At 42.2% G+C, this 27,854-nt stretch overlaps 1 protein-coding gene across 1 annotated transcript in view; it reads right to left on the reverse strand.

Moving 5' to 3' along the window:
• Window positions 1–4,701, reverse strand: part of TMEM47 (transmembrane protein 47) — a 29,292-nt gene extending 24,591 nt beyond the window's left edge. Inside the window, exon 1 of the mRNA XM_004612431.2 lies at window positions 4,169–4,701. Within this exon, the coding sequence (XP_004612488.1) occupies window positions 4,169–4,394 (226 nt within the window). The 5' untranslated portion in view covers window positions 4,395–4,701. The remainder of the gene's footprint in view (window positions 1–4,168) is intronic.
• Between the last annotated feature and the right edge of the window lie 23,153 nt (window positions 4,702–27,854).

Here is a 27,854-nt window from a genome sequence, read left to right on the forward strand (position 1 = left end):
GCACAAAGATCTTGAAACAAGTTACACTTGGTTTTCTCTGATGTGTTAATTAAGGAAGTTTTAGTGCTAAATGCTATTCTTTGTTCACATTCCAAATATCTATGCTGTATGGGGCGGGGGGGGGGGGGGGGGGGGACTGCATTTGTTCTCCTTGTGCTCTTTTGCAGGAAGACAGGGTATAACTATAGAGACTTTCAGGTGTACTGAGCTTTTCGTAAACACCCATCAATAACAACTCATTTTCAAGCAACAAGCTGAAATCTTCCCTAAAGCAATGACACCCCACTTCCCAATTAAGATCTAGATTCAAAACATGTACGAATGACACACTTTTAAAGGCAAAATCACTCTCAAAATCTTTATGAGTTGTCAATGTTCCATAGTTCAGTTTATCTTCAAGAACCACCCAAAACAGATTTTTTTGGTAACACCTTTTAGAGTGTATTTTTATATTACAGTTTAAAGGAAGTTACACATCACATAGAAGGCACTCTTAAAAGAACCTCTTGTCAACTGAAAATAATATCTTTCACCTAGAATTAGACTACAGTGCAGTACCACTTCAAAACTGCCAGGGACTCATGTTACAAATGCAGTTATTTTTAGAATAGTGCAAAAATGATGTTAACAATATTCCTTGAAAAAAAAGCACTAAGCATCTGATAGAATGATTTGTGGATAGAAAAGATGGATAAATTCTATGACTGGAACAACGGGGAAATGGGCTGTTTATGTATCCTCATTGCAATCACTCTCAGTGAAATGTGTTCATTTGACCATCTGCACATTCTTGCTTTTTTGCTTAGTCAATAAATCACACACATGAAAAAAGAAATGTACTTTATATAAAATAACTGCCTATGTATACATTTTACAGAAGAAATGGGAAATCACCCCACAGCCAAATCACCCCACGATGCCAAATTTGGCCTCTCAGCAATCTCTGGCCACTTGTAACCTCATCTGCATAAGGAATCATCTGTAATTGCTTTGGCTGTGAAACCCAGACAACTATATTCTCAAAAAAGTTATGCGAACTGAATGTGACTAAGCGAAAGACTATCACTATCATTTATAAGGTTTATGACTAATTTAAAAGACTGCCAAAATCTGTTCTGAAGAAAACTCCTTAGAAAGATATTCCCTGGCCAACAGACAATGGGTGCGAGTATGCTAAACTTCTTAACAAGCACACTTGACTAAACGTTTTCCCCCCACCTCCCCTTCCACTGAGAGGGACCGCTAATTAGCCGTTTTCTCCTTTGTCTTTTGCAAAAGTTAGAGCTCAGGATGAATGCCTGGACTGTGTTGCCCATGCACTGAATTGGGACTCAGGAGCAAAGCGTTTTTGGTTGACTCAGTCACTGGTTCCTACTAGAAGTGCTGACGCAACCTTCAATACAGCAGGACACAAAAGGCATGGTTCTGTTTTCGGTGAGAACCCATAAAACAGGTTCTAAGCAGCAAACGATGCATCCTTGGGACCACAAAGAAAGAGCTGCTTTAAAAATCCTGGCTGACGGGAAAGTTCCAGGAGGAACTGGGCCTAAGTAGGACATATTGTCAACAGAAACATTCCTGAAATTTCCCTCTGCACATGCAAGCTTGCCTCTTCACGGCACTTTTAATTCTAATTAAGAAAACGGTTTTTAATTAAGCCCCGGAAGGTCCTGGTGAAGGGCCTTCACTAAAACTGTCCTTGGTGGTTCCTCCCGAGTTAATTCATTTCAAGAGACAATGAAGTGGATCTTTCCCTTTTCAGATCTTCAGAGTAGACATTTCCCTCCCCGCTTTCTGCTACTCCACAAAGCAAACAGACTGAGAACGGCTGCCAGCCCTTTGAAACAGGCAAGAAAAGGCATTGCTGGTTTCAATTCAGGCGTCCCCTCCCCCTTCCCCGCTTCATTTCCAAACACTGGTAGGGGAAGGCGGGGGGTGGGGGTGGTGTCGCGGCTCTAAGTCCCAGGCACCTTTTCCAAAAGCACATTTTGCAAAGTGAGGAGAGGAAACATCCTCCCATAACAACCCCCCCCCCCCAAAAAAAAAAACACCACCACCTGGGAGAGAAGGAGGGAAAGGAACTGCTACACCTTAATGGAAACAAAGTCCAGAACTAGTTCCTGAGAGCCTCCCACAATCCCCACTCGACTCCGGGCTCCGCTTACACACTGCTCTGGGCGGGGGAAAGGGGCATTTGGCAAAAACTATTTTGCAAACCAAGCTGATCTCCAGGCACCCGGAGAGAAATAAATGTTGGGGTTTGGGTTGGCGCCACAGGATAACCTAACGGGACTGGGGAGGGGAAAAAAAAACCAAAAAACCTCAGACAGAAACTGTGCCCGCCTCTTGAGCTTCACCTTTCAGAATCCTATTACCACCGCTATATTTGCGCTAAGCTGGGGTCCGTGCCCCCTCCCGCCACACCCCCCCACGCCGCCCCGTTTTCTGCTCTGAAGGTGGGGGGGGGGGAGTCGAGATAAAAGGACGCGGAGGCAAGGAAGGGAAGATTCGCAAACACTGCAGACCGCACTACAAACTCTCGACCTGCTTCTCCGTCACTACATTCCTGGCCAAGAGAACCGAATATGGGGCTGGAAAGAAAATGGGAGTTGTAGTGCGTTTCCCGAGCGTATCCGAAAAGTCTTCATGCAAGCAGGGGGCTATTATTTCAGGAGAGAGAGAAAGGGGCAAAAAGATTCACGTTACTAAGGAGACCTGCAGAAGCTGGCATTCCTACATAAATTTACATTTCTATGGAGGGGGGGGATATTTTCTCCAAAGTTTATTTGGATTCCCGGGTTACAGAAGAAAGGCATTTTCCCGATTTATTTTATCTTTAGTTGTAAACAACCAACCCTGAAAGAATTAAAAGACCTAAATGTTGACCTCCCGCTGCCAACCAGCCGCCTCCACAGTGAATTAAGCAACAAAGAGGAATCCCTTCAATGGGAATTCTGAGGTTAAATCAAAGCACAAGCCTCTTGTAAGCAGAAAATTAGGTTTATGGAAGCAACTTAAGCAAGTATCAATCTCGCCTATGGCAAGAAACCAAAGGAAAAAGTAAATCAGATTTTTGTGGGGGTTTTGTGCCGTTTCAACTTTGTTGAAACTTGAAACGTTTCCAGCAAAGCTTTATAAATAGTCCCAGAGAAGACATGAAACTGTCACGAAGGAATTTAATGAGTTTCTTAGGGGAGCGCGTGTGCGCGCAAAAATCACGGGCAATTCCTTTCTCTGCACCGACGCCAGAAGCTGAAGAATGAGGATAACGGGGACAGCGTTCGCAGCATGAAACTGGAAGTTGCCACACTGCTGTTATGAGCATAACTGGGGCGCGGTGGGAAGCAACCGAGGGTCTAGGAGAGAGTCTAGCAATAAAAGCTCCCCCCACCAGCCCCGTGGGGCTTGTAGCCCGGGGGAACTACCTTCTACAACCTTCCAGGGCAAGCTGAATAAAACCGGACTTTCCAGCATCTGAGAGTGGCACACTGATTAAATTTAAAAAAAAAAAAAGGTCGGGAGAATCGGTATTTTGGCACGGCAAAGGGCAGCTCACCATCAATGAGAGAGTCACAGAGAAAAGAAAAACGGAAATTAAAGTCTGTCCCTCTCCCAACTCTGCATATTCCTCAAACATTTTAGGAAAGCGAACCTAAACCCGAACTTATTGGCGAAACCGCGAGAAGGTGGAGTCGAACAGGGAGAAGAAAGAAAAGTGGGGACTTTTGAGATCAACTCGGGCCAATTCCCCCGGGAGAGAGAAGGCAGAGGGGAGGACGCTGGAGTGAAGACAGAGCAAAGTGCCGCGGCGTCTCCCCGGAGTTGGGGGCGTTCTTGCTGGCTGCTTTTCAAACAAGGAGTGGAAGGTGTTGCATTTTTTTTTAACAGACCCACATGGTTCTCCCCTTAAATGGTAACAGTTCCCCCAAAATAGCTTACGTGTTACTCCAGCGCCCAAGCAAAGGCCACCGAAGGAGGTGAGAAGGCGTGGGACAGCGCCTAGGCGCGGGGCGGAGGCTTGGGAAGAGGAGAGGGATGGAGACCAGCGAGGATCCCGCCCAGGGGCCAGGACCGCGGGGGGCCGGGCAAGGGGATCGGGCGCCGGGGGTGGGGTGGGGTGGGGTGGGGTGGGGTGGGGGGGTGGGCAGGGGTCGCGCCGGGCCCTCACCGCTGCTGAGCGTGGACTCGCAGTGCCAGATGTCCAGGCTGGCCGGCTTGCGGCAGGACTCCCACAGGGACAGGTAGTACTGGTGGTCGGCCGTGACCCAGGCGGGACTGAGCACGGCGCCCAGGTCGAGACACAGCGCCAGGAAGATGCACACGAGCCCGACGAGCTTGAGCGGGGTCAGCACCGACACGCGCACCTCCTCCATGCCGCTGCCCGCCGAAGCCATGCCCCGGACCACCAGGACGCCAGGCGGCTCCGGCAGCGGAGCTCTTCTTCTTCTGGGGGGTCGCCGCCCGCGCGGGAACTCGCTCCCCTCGGGGATCGGCGCACCCGGGGCCGGGCGCAGTGACTGAGTGTGTGAGTGGAAGGGGTGAGGGGCGCGGGGGGCTCCGCTGCGGCGGCCGATCCCAAACCCGGGGAGCTGGGGGCGTCCGCAGCCGCAGCCTCCGGGAGCCCAGCGCGGACCGTCGCCTCCGAGCCCAGCGCCGCGCTCTGCCGAGCGCCCGCTCCGCCCCGGCCCGGCCCGGCTGGCTCCGCCCCGGCCCCGCCCCGGGCTGCGGGAGGCGGCGCCGCACCCGGGCGGCGGCCCGCGCCTCCTCCCCCGCGCCGCCCCGCTCCCAGCCCCCGGCCCCGGCCCCCGCCTCCGGGCAGCCTGCCGGCCCCGCCCGCCGGCCCGCTCCCCTCCCGGGGTGTGTGTGAGTGTGTGTGTGTGTGTGTGTGTGTGTGTGTGTGTGTGTTGGTGGGGGGGGGGTCGTCGACTTTCCCGCCCCCCGATCCTTCCCCCCCCCACAACCCCCCCTGCAATCACGTGGATTTCCTTTGCTCGCCGGAGCGGGGCGTTTTGGGGGGACGGGGGGGATTTTTTTTTCTCGAAGGCGTCGGCCGTGGATGCCTGGGTTTCCTGCGCTGTGCTCGGAGCCCCGCGCGGCTCTCGGTGCGGCGCGGTGATGTAAGCCTCCCGGAGCCCGCCAGGTCCTCGTCCCGGAGCATCGGGAAGAAGGAGGGGAAGAAAGTGACAATAGGGACTTGGTCCTTTCTTCTCGAAGCCGCCCCACACCTGGCGTGCTACTCGGGAAAGCCGAGTTTTCCCCGATTTTCGAACTTTTCCTCGCCCGCCGCCCCCTCCCCCCCACTCCAGCCTGCGGCCACTCGTATTCTCGGGGCTGCCTGCCTGGCCCCACCGCCCGGGGCCCGCGAGCCCTGAGCAGCCCAAAATGGGACCCAGGGCGCCCGCACTGTGTGAAGTGAGCCGGCCTGCCTTCCCCCGCTGCTGCTCTCAGCCGGTTGGCGAAAACCTGTATTTATTCACCTTTGCACTAAGTTGGAGCTGAATTCCCAGCCGACCTTGGACCCTGCAAGACGGAAACCTGGGCCTATAGCTTAGGAAAGTGGGCATATTTGGAAGTGGCGTATTTAATCAAGCTACACACACACACACACACACACGCACACACACGGGCACCTACAAATGCGGACATCTGTGTGCAGGCTTCTCCTGGTGCTTAGGAGATTCTGAAACCCCTCCCCTCCCTCCATGTGTGAGGCACAGCTAGCTCTTGAAAATGCCATTGCACCTCGATAATTGACTAGTTGAGCCCCTGATTGTCCGATTAGGGATCTCGATCGATCTCTCGTTTCTTTCTCCGTCGTTGTGGGTGTGCCCAGATCCGTCACCATCTGTGGAATTTGGCGAGAAAATCAAAATAGTTGTTAAGATCTGGGGAATGGAAAAAAAAATTGCCTTCTCGCCTTTAGTGAAACATTGCACTTGATGCTGCCAGATTTGATACTTTGTTTTGGTAACAATTTCTTTCCCTGGATTTGAGGTATAATTGGCACATAACATTATACTGGTTTTAGGTGTAGATTATAATATCTTGTTTGTATTGCAGAATGATCACAAGAAGTCTAGGTACCTTCCATCACCACGCATACATGGCACAAAATTGTTTACTTGTGAGAACTGTCTTATGAAACAATACATACGTATCATTAGCTCTAGCTGCCATGCTATTAATTACATCCCCATTATTTACTTATTTGACAGATTTGGAGCACACCTCTGGGTGCTCAGGGATTCCTCCTGTCTCTGTGCTTAGGCATCACTCTCGGCCACAGCAGAATTAGGGAACCGGATGAGGTGTCAGAACTGGGGTCAGCAGTTTGCAAGGCATGTGCCTATCCCTCTGACATATCTCTCTGCCCCGGTTTACTTCTTTTATAAAAGGAAGTTTGCACGTTTGAATCCCTTTTACCCATTTTGCCCATTGGGCATCAGTCTGTGCTCCGTATCTCCCAGCTTAATTTTGTTTTTTTTTTTTTAAGATTCCACATAGAGGTGATATGGATGTATTTCCCTTTCTCTGATTTGTTTCATGTAGCTTAATGTGCTTCTGTTCTATGTTGTCAAAGTGGCAAGATTTTATTCTTGTTAAGGCTGAATAATATTCCACTGTGGATGTTATATCACATTTTCTTTTGCTGTTGTCAAGATCCAATCTGGTGGGCTACTACTGGATTATCACTATTGTAGAGTTTGGAAATGTTGCTCCAGGCAGTCCAGAATTTTTTTTTTCTTTTTGGGTCACACCTGGTGATGCACAGGGGTTACTCCTGGCTCTGCACTCAGGAATCACCCCTAGCAGTGCTCAGAGGACCATATGAGATGCTGGGAATCGAACCCGGGTCAGCCACGTGCAAGGCAAATGCCCTACCCGCTGTGCTATTGTTCCAGCCCCAGTCCAGAATTTTTAACTGGATGGTACAGTTGGAGTTAAATTTTCGACTGGGCAGCGGCTTTGGGAGTGTGGATGTCACTGCCAGGATTTCGGAAGTACAGGGTGATAGGGGAAGATAGACGCAGAGAAAGCCTATCGATATCTGTCACAAAAACCTACATACCTGCATTTTCAGCAGGTTGATTTCTGGGTTCGGGAGAGCCTGGCAAGCTCCCCGTGGCGTATTCATATGCCAAAAACAGTAACAATGATGGGTCTCATTCCCCTGACCCTGAAGAGCCTCTAATGTGGCACCATTGGGAAGGACGAGTAAAGAGAGGCTGCTACAATCTCAGGGCTAGGACGAACAGAGATGTTACTGGGCCCGCTCGAGTAAATCGACCATCAATGGGATGACAGTGATACAGTGACAGTTATTATTTGCTTGGTTTTGGACCATACCTGGCAGTCTCGGGGCTCAAAACTTACTGTTGGCTCTGTGCTCAGTCATAACCTTTGCAGGGGCTATAAGTCGTGCCAGGGATTGAACCTGAGTCAGCTACATTGGCGACAAGTTTCCTATCCACTGTACTGCCTCTTGGCCCCATACATCACATTTTCTTTCTCTATCAGTACATCTCTGGGCATTTGTGTTACTTCCTATCTTGTTTGTTACAGATCATGCTGCAGTCAACATTGGAATCCGTCTACATTTTTGAGTTAGTGTTTTGTTTCTTTGTTTTGTTTTCAAATAATTTTTCCCAGGTGGAGTTGCTGGGTGGGCTGGTGGTTTTTCGCCCCTTCTTGTTGTTGTGATTGTACCTGCCTGGTTGTGGTGCTTGCACATTTGATTGTTATCTGCACCAGGAATCATTTGCCTTTAATTTTGGAATTCAAGTACATTCTTGATGCCCTTCTCACTAGGGCATGCTGCAGTGTTCACATCTGTGTTCACAGGGCATCACACTCCTGGGTGTTGTGCTCTTTTCAGTTGAACTGCTCACCAGTGTTGTACAATTTATTTGTAGTGTTGCCATACACTTGACTGTGAGCCGAAGATGGTACACTCTAGCTTAGTGCCAAGGATCATAGTCAGCAGAGCTGCCAAGACCAAGCTTGGTGCATATGGGTAGCACCAAGGGATTAAACTTGTGATCTCATGCTTGCAAGGCAGTCATTTTTCATCCATAAACCATCCCCTAGGGCCCCTGGTATTTCCCATTTTAATTTTTTAGGGGGAGGGCATAACTGGTAGTGCTCCAAACTTACTCCTGGCTCTACTTGGAAGTCATGCCTGGTGGTGCTCAGAGGACCTTTGGGTGCTGAAGATCAAACCGAGGTGTCTTGTATGCAAAACATGAGCCCAGCCAGATGAATTGGTTCTCTGGTTTCGAGCTTTGTTTTTTTTTTTTGTTTGATTTTGGACCACACTCAGCAGTGCTCAGCGCTTACTCCTCTCTCTGCGCTAAAGGATCACTCTGGGTGGTGCTTTGGGGAACATTTGGGATCCTAGGGATTGAATCCAGGTCAGTTGCATACAAGGCAAGTGCCCCACCCAGTGTATTATATCTCTGGTCCTCCAGTTTTGTTTTGCTTTTTTCAGATATCCCTATACTCTTCCACAGGGGATGCACCAACAAGGTACCATAGTCCCCTTATCTCTACATCTTTAACAACATTTATTATTTCTTGTCATATTGATATTCACCATCTAACAGGAGAAAAAATGGACCTTATTGTGCTTTTGAGTTGCACTTCCCTGATGGTTAATGATGCTGAGTATTTTTTTTCACGTACTCGTTAGCCATCAACATGTTTTCTTTGGGAAACATCTATTCAAAATCTTTTGTCCATTTTAAATTAAATTGGGCTTTGCAGTTTGTTTTACCCACTGAGCTATAAGAGCTCTTCACATATTTTGGAAAGTGATCCTTTATCAGATATGTGGTTTGGAAGTAGTTTCTCTCATTCCATAGATTGCCTTTTTATTTTGTTGATCTTTTTTTTTCTGTGCCCCGGCCTCCTGCATGCAAAGCATACACTCCAGCCTTTTGAACCAGCTCCTGAGCCTATGCGCTTTTAGTTTTATGTAGTAAAACTAAAAGTTTTCACTTTTACCTAATTTGGGGGACCACACTGTGGTGCACTATGATAGCTATTAAGCATATAAATATTAATATTTAATGCAATTGGGGCTGGGCAATAGCACAGTAGGCAGGGCATTTTCTTGAATGCGGCCGACCCGGGTTCGATTCCCAGCATCCCATATGGTCCCCTGTGCACTGCCAGGAGTAATTCCTGAGTGCAGAGCCAGGAGTAACCCCTGTGCATTGCCAGGTGTGACCCAAAAAAGCAAAAATAAATGATCATTAAATTTATTTTTTTTAATATTTAATGCAATTTTATGGTGAAAATTATTGGGTTAATATAATTAAAATCAGTTTTTAGTTTGATGTTGTTCCATGTGTTTATGTGTTTATTTTTGTTTTTGTTCCCTTTGCTTTTGAGGTCAGATATGTGTGTGTGTGTGTCTGTCTGTCTGTCTGTCTGTCTGCCAAAACTGATATCAAGGTGCTTATTCTCTGTTTTCTTTTAGGACTTTCATAGTTTCAGGTTTTGCATTCCAATAGTTAAAGCATTTTGAGTTAATTTTTGTATGTGGTATAAGATAGTGGTTCAGTTTTCATTCTTTGCAAGTGACTGAAAGTGGTGTCTAGTTCCATTTATTGACAGATTGTCCATTCACTAGTACATATTCTTGGCTCCTATGTCATATATTAATTGATCGTATATGTGTAGGTTTATGCTTGTACTTTTTCACTCTGTTACCTAGATTCTCAGGTCTGTTTTCCTGCCATTCCTGTGCTGCTTTTATTATTGTAGCTTTTGTAATATGTTTTGAAGTTTGGAAGTGTGATACCTCAACTTTGTTTTCCTTCGTTAATATTGTTTTCACTATGTTGGGTTCTTTGTAATTTCATATGAATGCTAGAACTTTTTATTCTGTTTCTTAAAAAGTTCTGTTGAGATTTTAACAGGAATTGCGTTAACTATGTAGATTGTTTTAGGCATATAATATTAATTCTGAGCATATCATATTTATTTGTGTTTTATTCAATTTCTTTCATCAGTATCTTACACTGTTCTGTGTATTAGCCACCTGAGATAAATTGATTCCAAGATATTTTATTCTTTGTGATACAATAATTTCCTTTCTTCTCAATTTTTCTTTCTGCATCTTTCTATAGGCTTGAGTATATTTGGACTGAGCAGCATTTTGAATTTAGGCAACAATGGAGTTATTGAGAAAGGTCGTGAGAATAGAACTAATACAAATTGAAATAAAATCTCATGTTTTTCATATATTTGGAAACCTGGGAACTAGCCAATGTCCACTATCTCTCAATCATGATATTTACTACAACATCCTTAGCAAAGAATGATCGAAGCATTCCAAAGCTTCTTAGACTAACTATAAAGATATTCTCACCATTCAGCCACCCAAGGAAAAATAAGTTTAAATGCTTCTCTTTGAAAATAGTTCAGAATAGAACATTAAAAACAAAAATTCACGATGATTAATAGGATGATCAGACTTGTGTGATATTTTTCTTTGACCTGCATTTATTTTTGTGGATTTATAATGCACATTTGAAAATAATAAATGTCTTGACTATTAAAAGTTTTATGCTGTTAAAGTAATAAAGAAATATTTTACCCCCAAGTTTTAACACGTTTTCTCTAGAAATGTACCACTTCCAGTTAGCTAATGTTTTTCATTATATTTTTGCCTCTAATTTAGACTCTTTTTTCCTCGTCTACCTCCAAGTAAGCCCCCACTACACCCACATTTGATTTGCTTCCTTTTTCTGGCTTGTTCTCAACTGCTTATTTGACTGACTCTACCCTTCATTGTACTGTCAATAAAATTCTCTTCATATTGTCTCTAAGGTTGGAGAAATAAGCCATTTTTAACAACCAAAAATGCCAAATATGTCTCAAATGCTGCATACCTCTGTTTGTCATTTCTGGAATTCACACAGTGGAACAGCAGATAATTTCATAATGACAATTATTTTCTAGAATCTTCTCAACTGATCAACCACCCTTAATCCTTATTTTTCAAATATGAAAAGCTCTCCAAGATAATTTTTTTCACAAATCTGCAACAAACTTTTCCAGGGAAAAACAAATTTCTAACTGATGTGACGGTATTATTGGTATAATTTGCAGTGTGTGCAAAATAGTATCTTTCAAAACCTGAAGCAGTCTGAATTTCTCAACACATCAAGTCCCAACTGTTTCATATAAGGAATAGATGTGCTTTTACACTAAACATGAAAAAATAAGGTAAGACACTGGAACAATTAATAAACATTGAGGTGCTGGAGCGATAGCACAGCGAGTAGGGAGTTTGCCTTGCACATGGCCGACTCGGGTTCAATTCCCAGCATCCCATATGGTCCCCTGAGCACCACTAGGGTTGATTCTTGAGTGCAGAGCCAGGAGTAAGGGTGTGACCCAAAAAGCAAAAAAAAAAATAAATAAATAAAACCCTACCCCAAAATATAAGGCCCCTAGCTAGAAGTGGAGTGGGAGAAATGATATAGTTCTACATTTAGCAATGAAAAAAGTCAGTCAGGAGAATCAACAACTCAGAGTCACAGAGCTATGATGGATGCCTCTAAGGGAGTTGTGATGCCAGAGAAACACAGAAAGTTGGATATTCTCTAAAGTAAGTGAAGGCATCAGCCTCAGACTCGAATCAGTAGGACCAGGAAAGCAGCCTCATTATGAGAAACGAGGTCTTATGGAAGGGACTGGGAAACTGATCAGGAATGTAAAAGTGTCATGGTAGAAGGTAAAGCATAAAGCATGTGAAGAGCTGGTAGATGTAGCACTATACTGTAGCACTGTCGTCCTGTTCTTCATCGATTTGCTCGATCGGGCACCATTAACGTCTCCATTGTGAGACTGGTTGTGGGCTGGAGTGATAGCACAGCAGGTAGGGCGTTTGCCTTGCATGCTGCAGACCCGGGTTCAATTTCCAGCATCCCATATGGTCCCCTGATTACTGCCAGGGGTAATTCCTGAGTGCAGAGCCAGGAGTGTCCCCTGTGCATTGCCAGGTGTGACCCAAAAAGCAAAAAAAAAAAAAAAATGTGAGACTGGTTGTTTACTGTTTTTGGCATATCGAATATGCCATGGATAGCTTGCCAGGCTCTGCCGTGCGGGCAGGATACTCTCGAACCCAGGTCAGATGCATGCAAGGCAAACACCCTACCTGCAGTGCTACCGCTCCAGCCCTGGTAGATGTATCTTAGAAAAAAGAGGAGCTGTCAGCACATTGTCAGCAAGGGCACCGTGATTTATATTCTCTTGGTGGTTGGAATGTGCCACTACTAAGATAGACCCTGGGATAAACCAGAGGGTCTAAACCAGTTGGGGGAAAAAAAGGGAAAACTGGTTTATTTATTTTGTAAATGTGCCTGGCAAATATACGTTGATCAGGTCACTGATATAACTGTCATAGTCAATCCTGAACCCCTTCTTGAGGTGGTAGTTGTGAGTGCGCTGTTGTGGTCTCCAATTTTCTGAATCCAGGGTAACATCCGTTTAAAGTAGCCTCCCTCCTTCAGGCCTAGGGCCTGTGCTCTTTTAATCATGCTTCTCCTCCCATGTTCTGGAAAGATCTACGCCATGGCTTTTCATCAGTGTGAGCACATCCAGATGTACATGGTTAAACCTGTTTGAACTCAGAGAGGAAGAGAATAGAATGTAGGGGGAAATGATGAAGCAATCATTAAAAAATTAGAAATATCCACCAACTGTTTTTCAAGTGTAACTTACAATAATGTTTGAAAAATACTTTAGAAAATAGAAACACTGAAGGTATTTCAGATTTTTACTCCCTTAACTGTAATTCCATTCTTAAGTTCTGTAATGAACACATTCTGAAGCAAATGAAGCCATGATTTAATGAGGCCTGCCTGCTATTTATAATATCTAATGAGCTACAAGAGAGTTTAAGGTTTTGATACATTATATGTTGCATTACTGAGATTTCTTGTTGAGTTGTGGCAAAATTCTTGATTTAAAGTTAGAAATAATTATGACTAATCATTGTCATGCCCGTTTGTTTTTTTTGAAAGAACATTGATAAAATATGAGGAATTTTACGTCTAAAAATGAAATTTCATTATTTTCTGACTTTGCCATTAGAAATTATAGTTTAGTGTTGAATTCGTTACAATGGAGATAATACTATCTTTACTATTTACATTATGTGTTGATGTTTTAATTTTAGGTTGGTTGTTATTTTGTAATAAGAGCTATTGCCACAATATCTTTTCCTACCAGGAAAGAAAATAAATCATGGGACTGAAATCACAAGAGGCCACTGGAATGAAAAGATATTTAGTTTTAAAATTAACAGGCGAATCAGGTAGGAGTGTGTGTTGGAAATTAGAATATTTTCAGTGGGACTAATTCTAAACGGCTTTTCCATCCCCCAACTTTCATTTTCTTAACAACAATCACCTATTGGACTTTACTCCAGATTGTATTCGCATATAGCTTTTTAAAGAAATGAATGGAAGTGTTAAACTTTCAAGCTTCTTATGCCTGCATTCCCCCACTTCACCCCTTTCCTTCTCTCTTGGTGCTACTGCTTAGATGTTTGGGGGATTGAGGGTGAGGAAGTGGCTTTCACGATGGATGTCATATTTATTGTAACTCCAGGGATCATAAGGGAAGTGCCAGGAATCATACTTGACAATGTGAGGTAGTGCTTGGGATTGAACTCCTCACATAAGGCAGGTGCTCTCATACTGAGCCTGATCCTCCATATCTTGAGCATCTGAGTACTTAATCCCTTTCTTATTTTGTTTTTACAATTACATATTGACATATTACTGACATATTCTTTTATTAATTTTTTTTGTTTTTAGCTTTTGGGGTCACACCCAGCGATGCACAGGGGTTACCCCTGGCTCATGTACTCAGGAATTACTCCTGGCGGTGCTCGGGGGACCATATGGGATGCTGGGAATCGAACCTGGGTCTGCCTCGTAAAAGGCAAACACCTTACCCGCTGTGCTATTGCTCCAGCCCCTACCGACATATTCTTATTGTGCTGGAATTTGGGTCATCCTTTATCACCATCAGTATGCTATGCCATCCCTGTATTTCTTCTGATGTACTTCATGCTTGAGGACTAAATTGAACAGGGAACTCTGGAAACTTCAGAAATAGTTACTCTGAATAGTTTAATACTTGGGTAAGATAAACAAGTTTAGCTTATGCTTGATGGGGTTTAAAGAGAATTTGTGTTGAATCATGGTTTAAGGATTGCTGTAAACAGACCAAAGGACATTGAAATTGAGACAGAAGGGGGAATCAGAAATCATCCTGGGAAATCATTCATCCTTTCCACTATACTTTTTGGAACTTTTGAGTTAAGTTTCCTCTGAATATTTAGATTTTAGTCCAAAGTCATCTCTGTAAGCTTTCTGATAGATATTTGTAGGGAGCCGTAACCCTCTGACTTTTGAATAAATTCACTTGTAATTAGTTAAAAAAAATTCTAAGAAATATCTACCCAGAAACACCCCTCATCCTAAATTTGAGTGCAACTGTATTTTTATCATAAAAAGAATTATTAATGTTGATGATTGATGCTGTTGTATTATCTCCCATGATTTTGTTTTTGTAATACAGTAAGTTCAAAATTATAGCTGAGTTTTCTTTCCCATTGTTCTCCAGATATGGATTTTGTCTTTTGTGTAAGAAAGTTCACATATTAGAAAGTATGAATCCATTTTTTCTTTTTGAGGTCTGAAGAACTCACATTTACCAAGGGGGAAAAATGAGCTCCAAATTCCAAGTGTAGTGATGGTTGAAAGTTAATTGAAGGAGAGACAAAAATTTTAAAAACAAATTAAATAAAAAGGGTATCTAAAGCCATTTATATTCATGCTCCCAAGTTGAAGAATGCAGCTAAGTTATTTCTCTCTGGAATTTCCAAAAGATGGTCTTAAATGTCAGCAGTGCCAGGGGATTGAAGCTAGTGGAAAAAAAGATCCTCTTAGGAATTATATTTCAGTATAGCTTTCCCCTCTAGAGTTCACCTTTTAAAATTTGTCTGTAAAGTGAGTAAGTAGTGCCACATGATTTTTCAGCAGTCTGAAAAAAAATTCAAAATGTCAGCTCATTCAGGTCCAAACAAATATAGGTGGAAATATCAGAACAATATGAAGATCAGTGTTATTGTCACTTTTTGTGTTGTTTTTTTTTTTTCAGCTTTCGCTCACCTACCAATTTCACATATTTGTCCTTTCTTTTTTCTAGCTTAGTGGTCCTGAGGAAACAGGGCTGAGGAATGGGAATTTCATTGATTAAGAAACTTACTTAAGAAATTACGATGATATGGGTTTGGGCATATCACTAACCTCAGTTCTCTCCTTTTTAAGATGGGACGGTAGCTTTATTATTAGCTCATTTTAATTTACAAGGTAGGGATGGAGAGATTAGTGCAGTGGGTACAGTGCTTGTCTTGCATGCATTTGACCTGGGTTCTATATTTAGCACCTAATCATATGGTCCCCTGAGCTTCTCTATGACTGATCCCTAAGTACAGAGCCAGGAGTAAGCCCCAAGCACCACGTAGTGCTCCCACCCCCAAAAAAAAATGCAAGAGAAAAAGGATTAATGAGGTCATCTATATGGTCTCTAATATCTAGCATGACAAACACGAATTATAATTATTGCATTATTATAATTCAGATGTCAGCTAGGCTTTCTGGTGCCTGGAAGATGTAGGTATACTTGCTATTTTTAGTTTTGTTTTTGTTCTTTTGGCCACACTCAGTATTGCTAAGGTCTTACTCCTGACTCTGCTCTCAGGAGTCACTCGTGGCAGGATTGAGAGGATCACATGGGGTGCTTGGGATTGGACCTGGGTTAGCCACATGCAAAGCAAACACCTGCATGTTGTACTATCAGTCTGTCCCTTACTTAAACTTTGAATCAGTGCTGTAATTATCTTTCTGATTTTTAAGTTCTGTCACTAATCCTTATTTCTTCACTATATCTGCTTTTCTGTCTATTTTCCCTTGAACTAGCCTATGTTAAAATATCAGTCCCTCCACCGATTTCCAGGAAAAACAAAACAAAAGGCACGTGATATTTGAATTTACTAAATTTTCAGACATGCTTAAGAAGTGATGGCGGAGCATGACTTCTGTTTGAAAAGTGAAGCCTTCCATATTTAGATTGCCTCACCAACTCCCTCATCTGTCTCTTTTCATTCTATCCTTAGTGCACTGAATCTTTGCTTCCTGAAGTTTATTTCCTGCCAACAGAACTGAACTCACCTGGGAGTTTACTAAAAGTACAGATTCCTTGTACTAGTTTGCCCACTTCTCAACAGACTCTAATTGTCACTGATTTGAGCTCCATTGGCAAAGGAAAGTCAACATTATCTACTTTAAATGGAATCAGTATCTTCTATTTTTGTTTTGTTTGCTTTGTTCTTGGGCTATACCTGGCAAAGACCAGGACTGACTTCTGGCTCCTGGTGGTGCTCAGTTGTTCATATGGGGTTCCAGGCATCAACTGGTTTTGGCTACATGCAAATCAAGGGCCTATATTAGCTATATCTATTGACCTTATTCTTATTCTTGACTCATTATTTCTGGATGGCTTTGTCTTGCTCTTACCTTTGAGAGCCATCATTCTGAGTGCAACAGTCCGACAGTATGTGAGTTGACTGATGAAGATAAATGATATCTCTCTAGGTATACCCTTTTAAAAAATTTTATTAGTGAATCACCGTGGGGTAAAGTTATAGATTTACAAACTCATTCTTGCGTTTCAGTCATACATTCCTCCAACAGTGCCCATTCTCCACCACCGGTGAACCCAGTTTCCCTGCCAGCACCTAACTTCCTCCCCCGACCCCATCCCACCTCTATGCAGGGCATTCCCTTTTGTTCTCTCTTTCCATTTGGGTGTTGTAGTTTGCAGTAGAGGCATTGAGTGGCCATTGTGTTCGATCTATAGTCAACATTCGATTCGCATCTCCCAACCCGAGCTGGTCCTCCAAATACCCTTTACTTAGTGTTCCCTTTTCTGTCTGAGCTGCCTTTTTCCCCAGCATTTGAGGCCGACTTCCAAGCCATGAAGTAAACCTCCTGGTCCTTACCTCTACTATTCTTGGGTGTTAGTCTCCCATTCTGTTACTTTATATTCCACAGATGAGTGGAATATATCTTTTCTAACAGGTGCATAGTATTCCATTGCGTAGATGTACCAAAGTTTCTTTAACCAGTCATCTGTTCTTGGGCACTCGGGTTTTTTCCAGATTTTGGCTATTGTAAACAGTGCGGCAATGAACATACAAATGCAGATGTCATTTTTACTATACTCTTATTATGCTTCTCCAGGATATATTCCCAAAAATGGTATAGCTGGGTCAAATGGGAGCTCAATTTCTAATTGTTTGAGAATCGTCCATACTGTTTTCCAAAAGGGCTGAGCCAGTCGGCATTCCCACCAGCAGTGAAGGAGAGTCCCTTTCTCCCTACATCCTCACCAACACAGGTTGCTTTTGTAGTTTTGGATGTGTGCCAATCTCTGTGGTGTGAGATAATATCTCATTGTTGTTTTGATCTGCATCTCCCTGATGATTAGTGATGAAGAGAATTTTTTCATGTCTTCTTTTTGTAGAGTTCAACTAGTACATTGTATATCCTTGATATCAACTCCTTATCCAATGGGTATTGGGTAAATATACTTTCCCATTCTGTTGACTGTCTTTGTATTTTGGTCACTGTTTCTTTTGAGGTGCAGAAGCTTCTTAGTTTAAGATAGTCCCATTTGTTAATCTCTGTTTCCACTTGCTTGGCCAGTGGCATGTCCTCTTTGAAGATACCTTTAGCTTCAGTGTCGTGGAGGGTTTTGCCAACCTTGTCTTCCATGTATTTTGTGCATTCTGGTCTGATGTTGAGATCATTAATCCATTTTGATCTGATTTTCATACATGGTGTTAGGTAGAGATCTGAGCCCATTTTTTTTTTTGCATTTAGCTGTCTAGTTTTGCCAGCACCATTTATTAAAGAGGCTTTCCATGCTGCACTTCACATTTCTTGCTCCCTTATCAAAGATTAGGTGATAATATATTTGAGGGTTTTTATATGGATATTCAACCCTGTTCCATTGGTCTGCAGCTCTGCCTTGTTCCAGTACCATGCTGTTTTAATTATTACCGCTTTGAAGTAAAGTTTGAGGTTGGGGAAGCGGATGCCTCCCATCTTTTTCCCCAGAATTGCTTTAGCTATTCGTGCAGGTTTGTTGTTCCATATGAATTTCAGGAGTATTTGATCCACTGCTTTGAAGAATGTCATGGGTATCCTTATAGAGATCATATTGAATCTCTACAATGCTTTGGGGAATATTGCTATTTTAACAATGTTAATTCTCCCAATCCATGAGCAGGGGATATCTTTCCATTTTCTTGTGTCCTCTTTTATTTCATGAAGTAGCGTTTTGTAGTTTTCTTTGTAGAGGTTCTTTACTTCCGCAGTTAAGCTGATTCCAAGGTACTTGATTTTCTGATGCATGGTTGTGAACGGGATTGCTTTTTTCATATCACTTTCTTCTCTCTCATTATTTGCTTATAGGAAAGCCATGGACTTTTGTGTGTTGATTTTATAGCCCGCAACTTTGCTATAGAAATATATTGTTTCTAGGAGTTTTTTGGTAGAAGCTTTAGGGTTCTCTAAATATCGTATCATATCATCTGTGAATAGTAAGAGCTTGATTTCTTCCTTTCCTACCTGAATACCCTTAGTATTTTTTTTGCCTTAATCCCTATTGCAAGTACTTCCAGTACTATGTTGAACAGAAGTGGTGAGAGTGAGCATCCTTTTCTCGTCCCTGATCTTAGAGGGAAGGCTCTTCGTTTTTCCCCATTGAGGATGATGCTTGCCATAGGCTTGTGGTAGATGGCTTTGACTATGCTGAGGAAAGCTCCTTCTATACCCATTTTGGCGAGAGTTTTCATAATAAATGGGTGCTGAATCTTGTCAAATGCTTTCTCTGCATCTATCGATATGACTATATGGTTTTTGTCTTTTCTTTTGTTGATATGATGGATTATTTTGGTTGACTTCCAGATGTTAAACTATCCTTGCATCCCTGGGATGAATCCCACTTGGTCGTGGTGTATGATCTTTTTAATGGTTGTTGAATTCTATTTGCTAATATTTTGTTGAGAATCTTCACATCCGTGTTCAACAGGGATATCGGCCTGTAGTTTTCTTATTTTTTATGGTCTTTGTTTGCTTTTGGTATTAGGGAGATATGAGCTTCATAGAAACTGTTTGGGGGAGAGTTTCTTTTTCTTCAGTTTTCTGGAACAGCTTGAGAAGAACTGGAAATAGGTTGTGTTTAAATGTTAAAAAAATTAGCTAGTGAATCCATCTCGATCTGGGCTTTTATTTTTTGGGAAGACTTTCAATTTCAGTTTCAATTTCCTTGATATTAATGGATCTATTCAGGTATTCCAGATCTTCTTGATTCAGCCTTGGGAGATTATAGGAATCTAGGAATTTATCCAGTTCTTCTAGGTTCTCTTGTTTCGTGGCATATAGACTTTCAAAGTAGTCTCTGATGATGTTTTGAATTTCTTTAGTTTCTGTTGATGCCCCCTTTTTCATTTCTGATTTGGTTCTTTCTCTCTCTTTCTTTGTCAGTCTTGCTAGTGGTTTATCAATCTTGTTCATTCTATCCAAGAACCAGCTCATTGTTTCATTGATCTTTCGGATTGTCTTTTGGGTTTCCATATTAATTTAGGCTCTAAGTTTTGTTCTTTCTTTACTTCAGCCTGGTTTGGGCTCCTTTTGTTGGTCCTTTTCTAAGGTCTTGATTTGTGAAGTCAAATTATCTATGTAGGCCCTTTCTTCCTTCCTGAGGAATGCTTGCAGGGCTCTAAATTTTCCCCTTTATATGGCTTTAGCTGTGTCCCATAAGTTCTGGTAACTCGTGTCTTCATTCTCATTTATTTCCAGGTATCTTTTGATTTCTTCTTTGATTTCCTTCCTAACCCACTCATTGTTCAACATTGAGTTGTTTAATTTCCAGGTGTTTTATTTGGTTCTCCATGTCAGTGCGTGATTAACTTTTATCTTCAGTGCATTTGTGGTTCAAAAAGATAGTTGATACAATTTCTATCTTCCTGATTCTATTGAGGTTTGTTTTGTGACCCAGCATGTGGTCTATTTTGGAAAATGTCCTGTGTGCACTGGAAAAAAATGTTTATTCTTTTTGGGGGGGGAATGTAAAGCCCTGCGTAGATCTATTAGGCCTCTCTTTTCTATATCTTCCTTCAAAGTCATTGTTTCCTTGCTGAGTTTTAACCTTGTTGATCTATCTAGACATGATAGGGCAGTGTTGAAGTCTCCAACTACTATTGTGTTGCAAGCAATGTCTTTGTTAAAATCTGTTAGCAGTTTTTTTTTAAAATTTTTTATTGAGTCACCCTGTGGAAAGTTACAAAGTTTTCAGGTTTAAATCTCAGTTATACAATGCTCGAATACCCATCCCTTCACCAGTGCTCATGTTCCACCACCAAGAATCCCAGTATAGCTCCACCCCGCCCCCCCACACCCCTAACCCCCCCACGCCCCGAGCCCCCCCACTCTTAGCCGCCCCCGCCTGTGTAACTAATAAATTCCACTTTACTTTCACTTTGATTGCATACAATATTTCAACAAAACTCACTATTATTGTTTGGAGAGTCTCTCCCCTAAAGTCAGACCTGCTGAAAAGGAAGCATTAGATAATTTGTTTTCCATTGCTGAGGATGAAGAGGTATGAGGTCGAGTGACCACATTTAGCGGCCTCTCGGTTTTGGGTTTCTGTATTTTAGTATTTTAGTAACTAAGTTCAGAGAGATATCTGCCAGAAGTTGCATCGTTGCCAACTTGTACTTCTCAGTTACATTATATTCCACATATGAGTGCAATCTTTCTATGTCTGTCTCTTTCTTTCTGACTCATTTCACTCAACATGATACTTTCCATGTTGATCCATTTATATGCAAATTTCATGACTTCATGTTTTCTGACAGCTACATAATATTCCATTGTGTAGATGTACCAGAGTTTCTTTAACCAGTCATTTGTTTGGGGGCACTCTGGTTTTTTCCAGATTCTGGCTATTGTAAACAGTGCTGCAATGAACATAGGAGGAATCAACCTCCCCAACTTCCAACTCTACTACAAAGCGGTAGTCATTAAAACAGCTTGGTACTGGAACAAAGGCAGAGCCGCAGACCAATGGAACAGGGTTGAATACTCTGACACATCCCCCCAAATATATGACCATCTAATCTTTGATAAGGGAGCAAAAGAGGCGAAGTGGAGCAAGGAAAGCATGCTTAACAAATTGTGCTGGCAAAACTGGACAGCTACATGCAAAAAAATGGGCTTAGACCTCCACCTATCACCATGTACAAAAGTCAGATCAAAATGGATTAAGGACCTCAACATCAGACCAGAATCTCTAAGGTACATTGAAGACAAGGTCGGCAAAACCCTCCACGACATTGAAGCCAAAGGTATCTTCAAAGCTGACACGCCACTGGCCAAGCAAGTGAAAACAGAGATAAATGAATGGGACTATCTCAAACTAAGAAGCTTCTGTTAGCAGTTGTTTTAAGTATTTAGCTGATCCCTCATTGGGTGCCTATACATTAAGGAGTGTGATTTCTTCCTGCTGAACATATCCTTTGATTAGTAAAAAACGGCCTTCGATGTCCCTTCTAATCTTTTCCAACCTGAAATCAATGTTGTCAGATACTAGTATGGCCACCCTTGGGGTTTTTTTTAATTATTTATTTATTTACTTATTTATTTATTTATTTATTTATTTATTTATTTCTCTCTGCCTGTTTTTTAAATTTTTTTATTAGTGAATCACCATGAGATAAAGTTATAGACTTACAAATTTTCATGCTTGCGTTTCAGTCATACAATGATCAAGTACCCATCCCTCCACCAGTGCCCATTTTCCACCACCAGTGGTCCCAGCACCCCTCCCACCACCCTCCCTGTCCCCTTCACCCCACCCTGCCTCTGTGGCAGGGCATTTTCTGAGGGAGTTGTTTGCTTACAGGATTGTTTTCCATCCTTTGACTTTGAGTCTGTGTTTGCTCTGACTGTTCAGATGTGTTTCTTGTACGCAGCAGAATGTTGCGTTTAGTTTCTGAATCCATTTGGCCACTCTGTGTCTCTTAATTGGTGCATTTAGACTATTGACATTTAGACAGATTATTGTCATGGGGTTTTGTGCCATAGTGCCGTAGGGGTTTACTGTGTTTGTAGTGGGTTTTCTTATCTTATAGTAGCTCTTTCAGTCCTTCTTTTAAGTTTGGTTTTGAGTCTACGAAGTTTCTGAGCTGTTGTTTATCCATGAAATAGTGTATCATTCGTTCGAGTTTGAGTATGAGTTTAGCTGGGTAAAGTATTCTTGGTGAAGCATTCATTTCATTGAGTTTTTTCACTATATCCCACCATTGTCTTCGGGCTTGGAGAGTTTCCTCTCATAGGTTTGCTGTAAATCTAAGGGGTGCTATTCTCTATGTGATTTCCTTCTTTGACCTTGCTGCTTGCAGTATCATGCCTCGATCTGTGGCGTCCATCATTCTGACTATGATATGTCTTGGAGTCTTTTTATTGGGGTCTCTTTTAGCTGGCACCCTTCGGGCTCCTTGGATCTAGACGTCCGCGTTCTCTAGCTCTGGGAACTTCTTAGCAATGATGTCTTTTTTTTTTCTTTTTGGGTCACACCCAGCAATGCACAGGGGTTACTCCTGGCTTTTCACTCAGGAATTACTCCTGGAGGTGCTTGGGGGACCATATGAGATGCCCGGGATCGAACCCAGGTCGGCCGCGTGCAAGGCAAACGCCCTACCCGCTGTGCTATCACTCTGGCCCCAGCAATGATGTCTTTAACTGTCGCTTTTTCACTGGGGTTACCTCTCTGTCCTTCTGGTATTCAGAAGATTCTTACATTGTTCCTCTTGAGATCATCCCCTAGGACTCTGATTCGCCCTAGAGCTATTTTGAGGTCTTTTTCCATTGTTTGTTATTGCCTGTAAGCTTTCTGCAGCTCATCTTCAAGCTCACTGATTTTGTCTTTGGCTGTAGCCATTCTACTGTTGAGGGCACCTATTGAGTTTTTTATTTCAGCTACCGATTCCTTTGATTCCTTTATTTGTGTCAGTTTTGTTTGTAGTTTTGAAATTTCTGCTCTCATTTCTTCCTGTATTTTCTTGGTGTACTGTTCCACTGTTTCTTTCATGTCTTCCATTAATTTACTTGATGCCTGTTCCAACATTATTTTGAGCTCATTGAACATCTTCAACATTTCATCTCTGAATTCTTTATCTGAGAGATCATACTTGTGGGTAACAGTAAATTTGCAAAGTAAACCGTGGGTCTGCTGCTGCGATACTATGCAAGTTGTGTTCAGTGGCCCTGAGCTGCCTCCCCACCTACCCACCTACCCAGGGCTCCCCGACAGAGACACAGGGAGACAGGGAGACGGGGAGGCTGGGAACCACAGTCTTTTGGTTAAAATGACCCATTTAATGCAGGGTTGCTAGTATACTTATAGAACATCTGAAGGGGCGTTGAGGTAAGGGCAGGTGTGATCGGTCATTTACATAGATAAACATTTGGCAGAGGAAATTCTCTTGGGGAGATCAATTCAACAAGACACTCTGTCTCCCAGGGACAAATACATTGCTTTTATGTGTTCCTCTAACTGTATAAGTTATCAATACTTGGAGTTGTTTGGAGAAACATAGTAAGAGACAAAGATTCTAACACTTAGTTCTCTGGACTAAGAGCAATCAAGGCCTTTAACGCTTAGTTGTCTGGGCTCTGAGAGCAAGCAAGGCTTTTCCCGTAAATCCCAGAGCAGTTCAGGTAGTCTTTCCCCATGGGGGTCCCGTCTCTTAAGTTGTAACAGTTTGCATCAAAACCATGCATTTATGCTTACTAGAATGTCCCATTTCAATGCCGGGTAGCTTTGCCACTCATCCCGGGTCCATCCCAGTCCCACGGCAGGATCTCCTTTTTGCGGTGTTAGGAACTACAGAAACTGAAGCCTGAGTCAAGTAATTATGACCAAATGATTATGCCCAGGAGCAGATACATTTCAGAGTCAATCAACTTCCAAATATTAGGAGCATAGCATTAATGGTCTTTCTATGTTTAACCAAAGAACATTGCTCTATAGTAAAATATAAAAAGGCTATAGGGAAATAGAAAAGCAGGTACAGATATACAGCACGTCAGATACAAAGCAGTACAAATATAAATTCAGAACTACCAGAAAGTTTTGGCTTACAAGTAATCAAGACTGACTTGGGGAATTGTGACAATGAGAAGTAAAATACAAGGGAAAGGTTAAAGATAAACTTTAACTAAGTTAGGGATGCTAGCATGTTATACTTATCAAGGAGGAAGAAAGGTGGCATTTGACTGATGAAGCCTAAAGCACTTAGGGTTAATAACCAACACAAAGGAAAGGTGGAAGATAGACTTTAACCAAATTAGGGATCTTAGCAAGGGCATGGTAAACTTCTCTGGAAGGAGGAAAGAGGCAATTCATTGGTGAAGCCTAAAACACTTTGGGTTGATATCCAACAGGTAACCCCTGTTGGGGCTTCTGTATTCTTTCCTTCATCGTCTCATGGTGGGGATTTTCGCTGTTTCTTCATATTGTTGTGGAATTATGGAGGTGAAACCTTCCAGTTCTCTATCCCTATTATCTCTTGCTGCGATAGTGGATTTTGGATGAACTCAGTGGATGATGGTCTCCCTTTTCCCCTTCTAGAATACTTCCTTACTCTCAGGCACTCCTCCTGGTTAATGTGAGGCCTCTAGTGAAGTTTTGGAGGATATGCTCTTTTTATAATGGGCTTGTGAAGCTTTTTGTGTTCACTGATAGTTTTGGTGAAATTGGAATAGGCTAATGAACTATTGGCCCATTGTGATTGAGATGGCCAAGGTATTCTTCACGGAATTAGGTTACACAGGTTGTAACCTAATTCCACAGTGCTAGGAAGGGGGGAAAATAACTGCGCCCCAAGGAGACCACGCCCCTTCTGATGAGGCCACGCCCCCTGGCGTAGAGGTCACACCCCCAGACACCTGTTGGGAAAAGCCCAGGAGCTAGGGCAGAAACCCAGGTCCTCAGAGGCTGCCAGGGCACCGCTGTGCCGGTGGGGTGGCACAGCTCCACAGGGGAGGAGGGGGCTGGGGATCCCACGCACCTGTTGGGGAAAGCCTAGTTATACCCCTTAAAGCCAACTTTTAGGTTTGAGGACCAAAGAATGACCCCTGACTTCTTCTGACTTAACTTTGAGACTTTCATGTGGCTTCACAACACTAAACTACCAGGGATCTAGAAGTAAAAGGCAGAAGTTCAGTTATCCAGGTCATCTGAAAGAACATCAGGGAACAAAGTACAGAAGGGCAGCTAATCCCTTCTGATAAATATCATCAAATACTGGGAGTCAAAAGCCTGGAAATGATAGCTCTAGGTAAAGTAAGAGGATAAAGCAGACTTGTTATGGTTTCAAACTCTTCCAACTGTGCTGTTTGCTTTCTGAACTCGCTTCAAATTCCTTATCATCTTTAGCCAACCCAGTTACTAGATTTTAGAATCTCATATGCAGTCTTAATTGACGATTGGACAAACAGAACGATGGATCTGTGGGCTCTGTGAGAACAAAACATGCCTGTGGTGCACAAGTAAGATAAAGAAGGCACTTAACAAAGTTGATTTAGGGAATGTGAGTTATAGAATCCATAGAGGGTTTTTGGTGTGATAGAGAAAAAATAGTTTACAGGTCAGGAGAAAATAAAGAAATTGGATAAAATTATGAAAACCAGAATTGATAATTGAGACTGAAGGACAGCCTCATAATTCTTACACTGACCAATTTTTCGTAGTTGGCCTAGAAACATGGTGATTGACAGCACCATTATATGTTTTGACACCATTGCCCTACAGTGAATTAAGTAAAGCTGTGATTTTTGATAACCCTTTATTATTTCTTGACAAGGACTCACCAATTTTGATAAAACAAGGCAGACAAAGCAGATTCCTAAACATGTTCTGAGAAGTACATGTTTTTATTATTTTTAAAAATAATTTTATTTAAATTTTTTGAAATACGTGTTTTTAATATAGACTTCTATTCACTATTACATTTATTTCTCAAAATGTATGAATATGGGCTGGAGCACAGCAGGTAGGGCATTTGCCTTGCATGTGGTCGACCTGAGTTCAATTCCTCGGTCCCTTATTTTATTATCACATTCTTTTTTGTTTGTAAAAGTGCTGTGTGATGTAGTGCTTATATCTTTCTTGGAATACATTTCTCCTTTAGAAACAGGGTTGATTTTAGGACAAAAAGGAAAATCTGATTTTCAATTTTTGCTCAAATTTTTGAGTTGAGGATTAAATACTGTAGGGAAAAGTGAATGTACTAAAGATGTGCTTTGAATTCAGTGAAATTACGATTAAAATTATTTTAAAGAATGTGACTTTGATAGAACTGATATAAAATATGTTCTGTTGCATGCTTACTAATTATTCTTTCATTCATTGCACCCTTTAAAATTCATAGTGGTTTGCAATGATGATTCCCAGTCCTTAAATCCAGTTAGAGAAAGAGACACAGAGGTTAAAAACAGGCAACAAAGCACATGTAAAGTATGCATACACGATTTGCTATTTGCTACTTCAAACATTTTTGATCTTTTTTTGTGCCATGTTATATTAGTCTCTCAGATGATGCAAGTTCTAACTTTTCTATTGGAATAAGAAGATAGTGATTAAGATGATCAGAAAACACACACTCATACACACACCTCTTTTATGCAGCCAATACTGTATTATATTTATGGCTTAAATCCTTGTGAAAGCCTTCTGTCTCCCCAGAGAAAATGTATAATCTTTTTTATGAATTGTTGCCAGATTTCTCTTGGATGTGGGCAATTTCACTGATCTAGAAACTGAATATTTTGAGATAATGTTCTATTTCCATTTTACTTAACCAGTGACTAGTTTTGCCATTAGCAAGCCAGATCCATGCCAACCAGCATGACTACAAACCCACGTTGAGAACACAAAGATCTGATCAACTAAGTTTTCCAAAGGAACAAGTAGAAAAAATACAGTAAAAATCAAGAGCGTCCTGCAAAATCTAGGACAAGGGACTGCTGAATCCATAGATATTTAGCACAAAAGGTACCTCTGTCCTTGATCTCTTTTCTGTCAGACTTCTTTACTGTCAAAGCCAACCACGTTGGTGGCATTGTCACCACTCCATTTTCTCTTCACTGCACCAAATGGTTTGCCAACCATGCCTGAGTTTGTCATCCTATTCAATAAAGCAGCAATAATTAGACTTGCAATGTGTTTCTTGCCCCTACCATCATTCTGAGAAGTTGCAGTAGAAGAAAGTGGATTGTATGTATAAATGAAGATAGTTTTGAACACAATAACCAATGATGTTTAAAATGGAAAGAGATTAGAAATAGGAAAGTTATGGATTTAGAGAATATCATTATGAGTAAAATTAGTCAGAAGGAGAGGAGCTAACACAGAATGATCGCTCTCATATGTAAGTTATAGCAAAAGCATAATAGAAGAATAAAAATTGCCCCAAAGCAACAGAAACAGAGAACTTAGATAGAATGCACATCACAGGGGAGGGAAGGGGAGATAGGATGGGGAGAGGGACACTGAGACAGCAGTAGAATGAAGTCGTCCCTCTGGGGGCAGGTGTTGAACTGAAATGTGGCAGGAATAAAACTCTATCAGTGATATTACTGTAAACCACAGGATCTGAATCCAAAAAATGCCTGTTATAGAGATGGAGGGGC

Source organism: Sorex araneus, chromosome X (assembly GCF_027595985.1).
Source record: "Sorex araneus isolate mSorAra2 chromosome X, mSorAra2.pri, whole genome shotgun sequence".
Taxonomy (NCBI): Eukaryota; Metazoa; Chordata; class Mammalia; order Eulipotyphla; family Soricidae; genus Sorex; species Sorex araneus.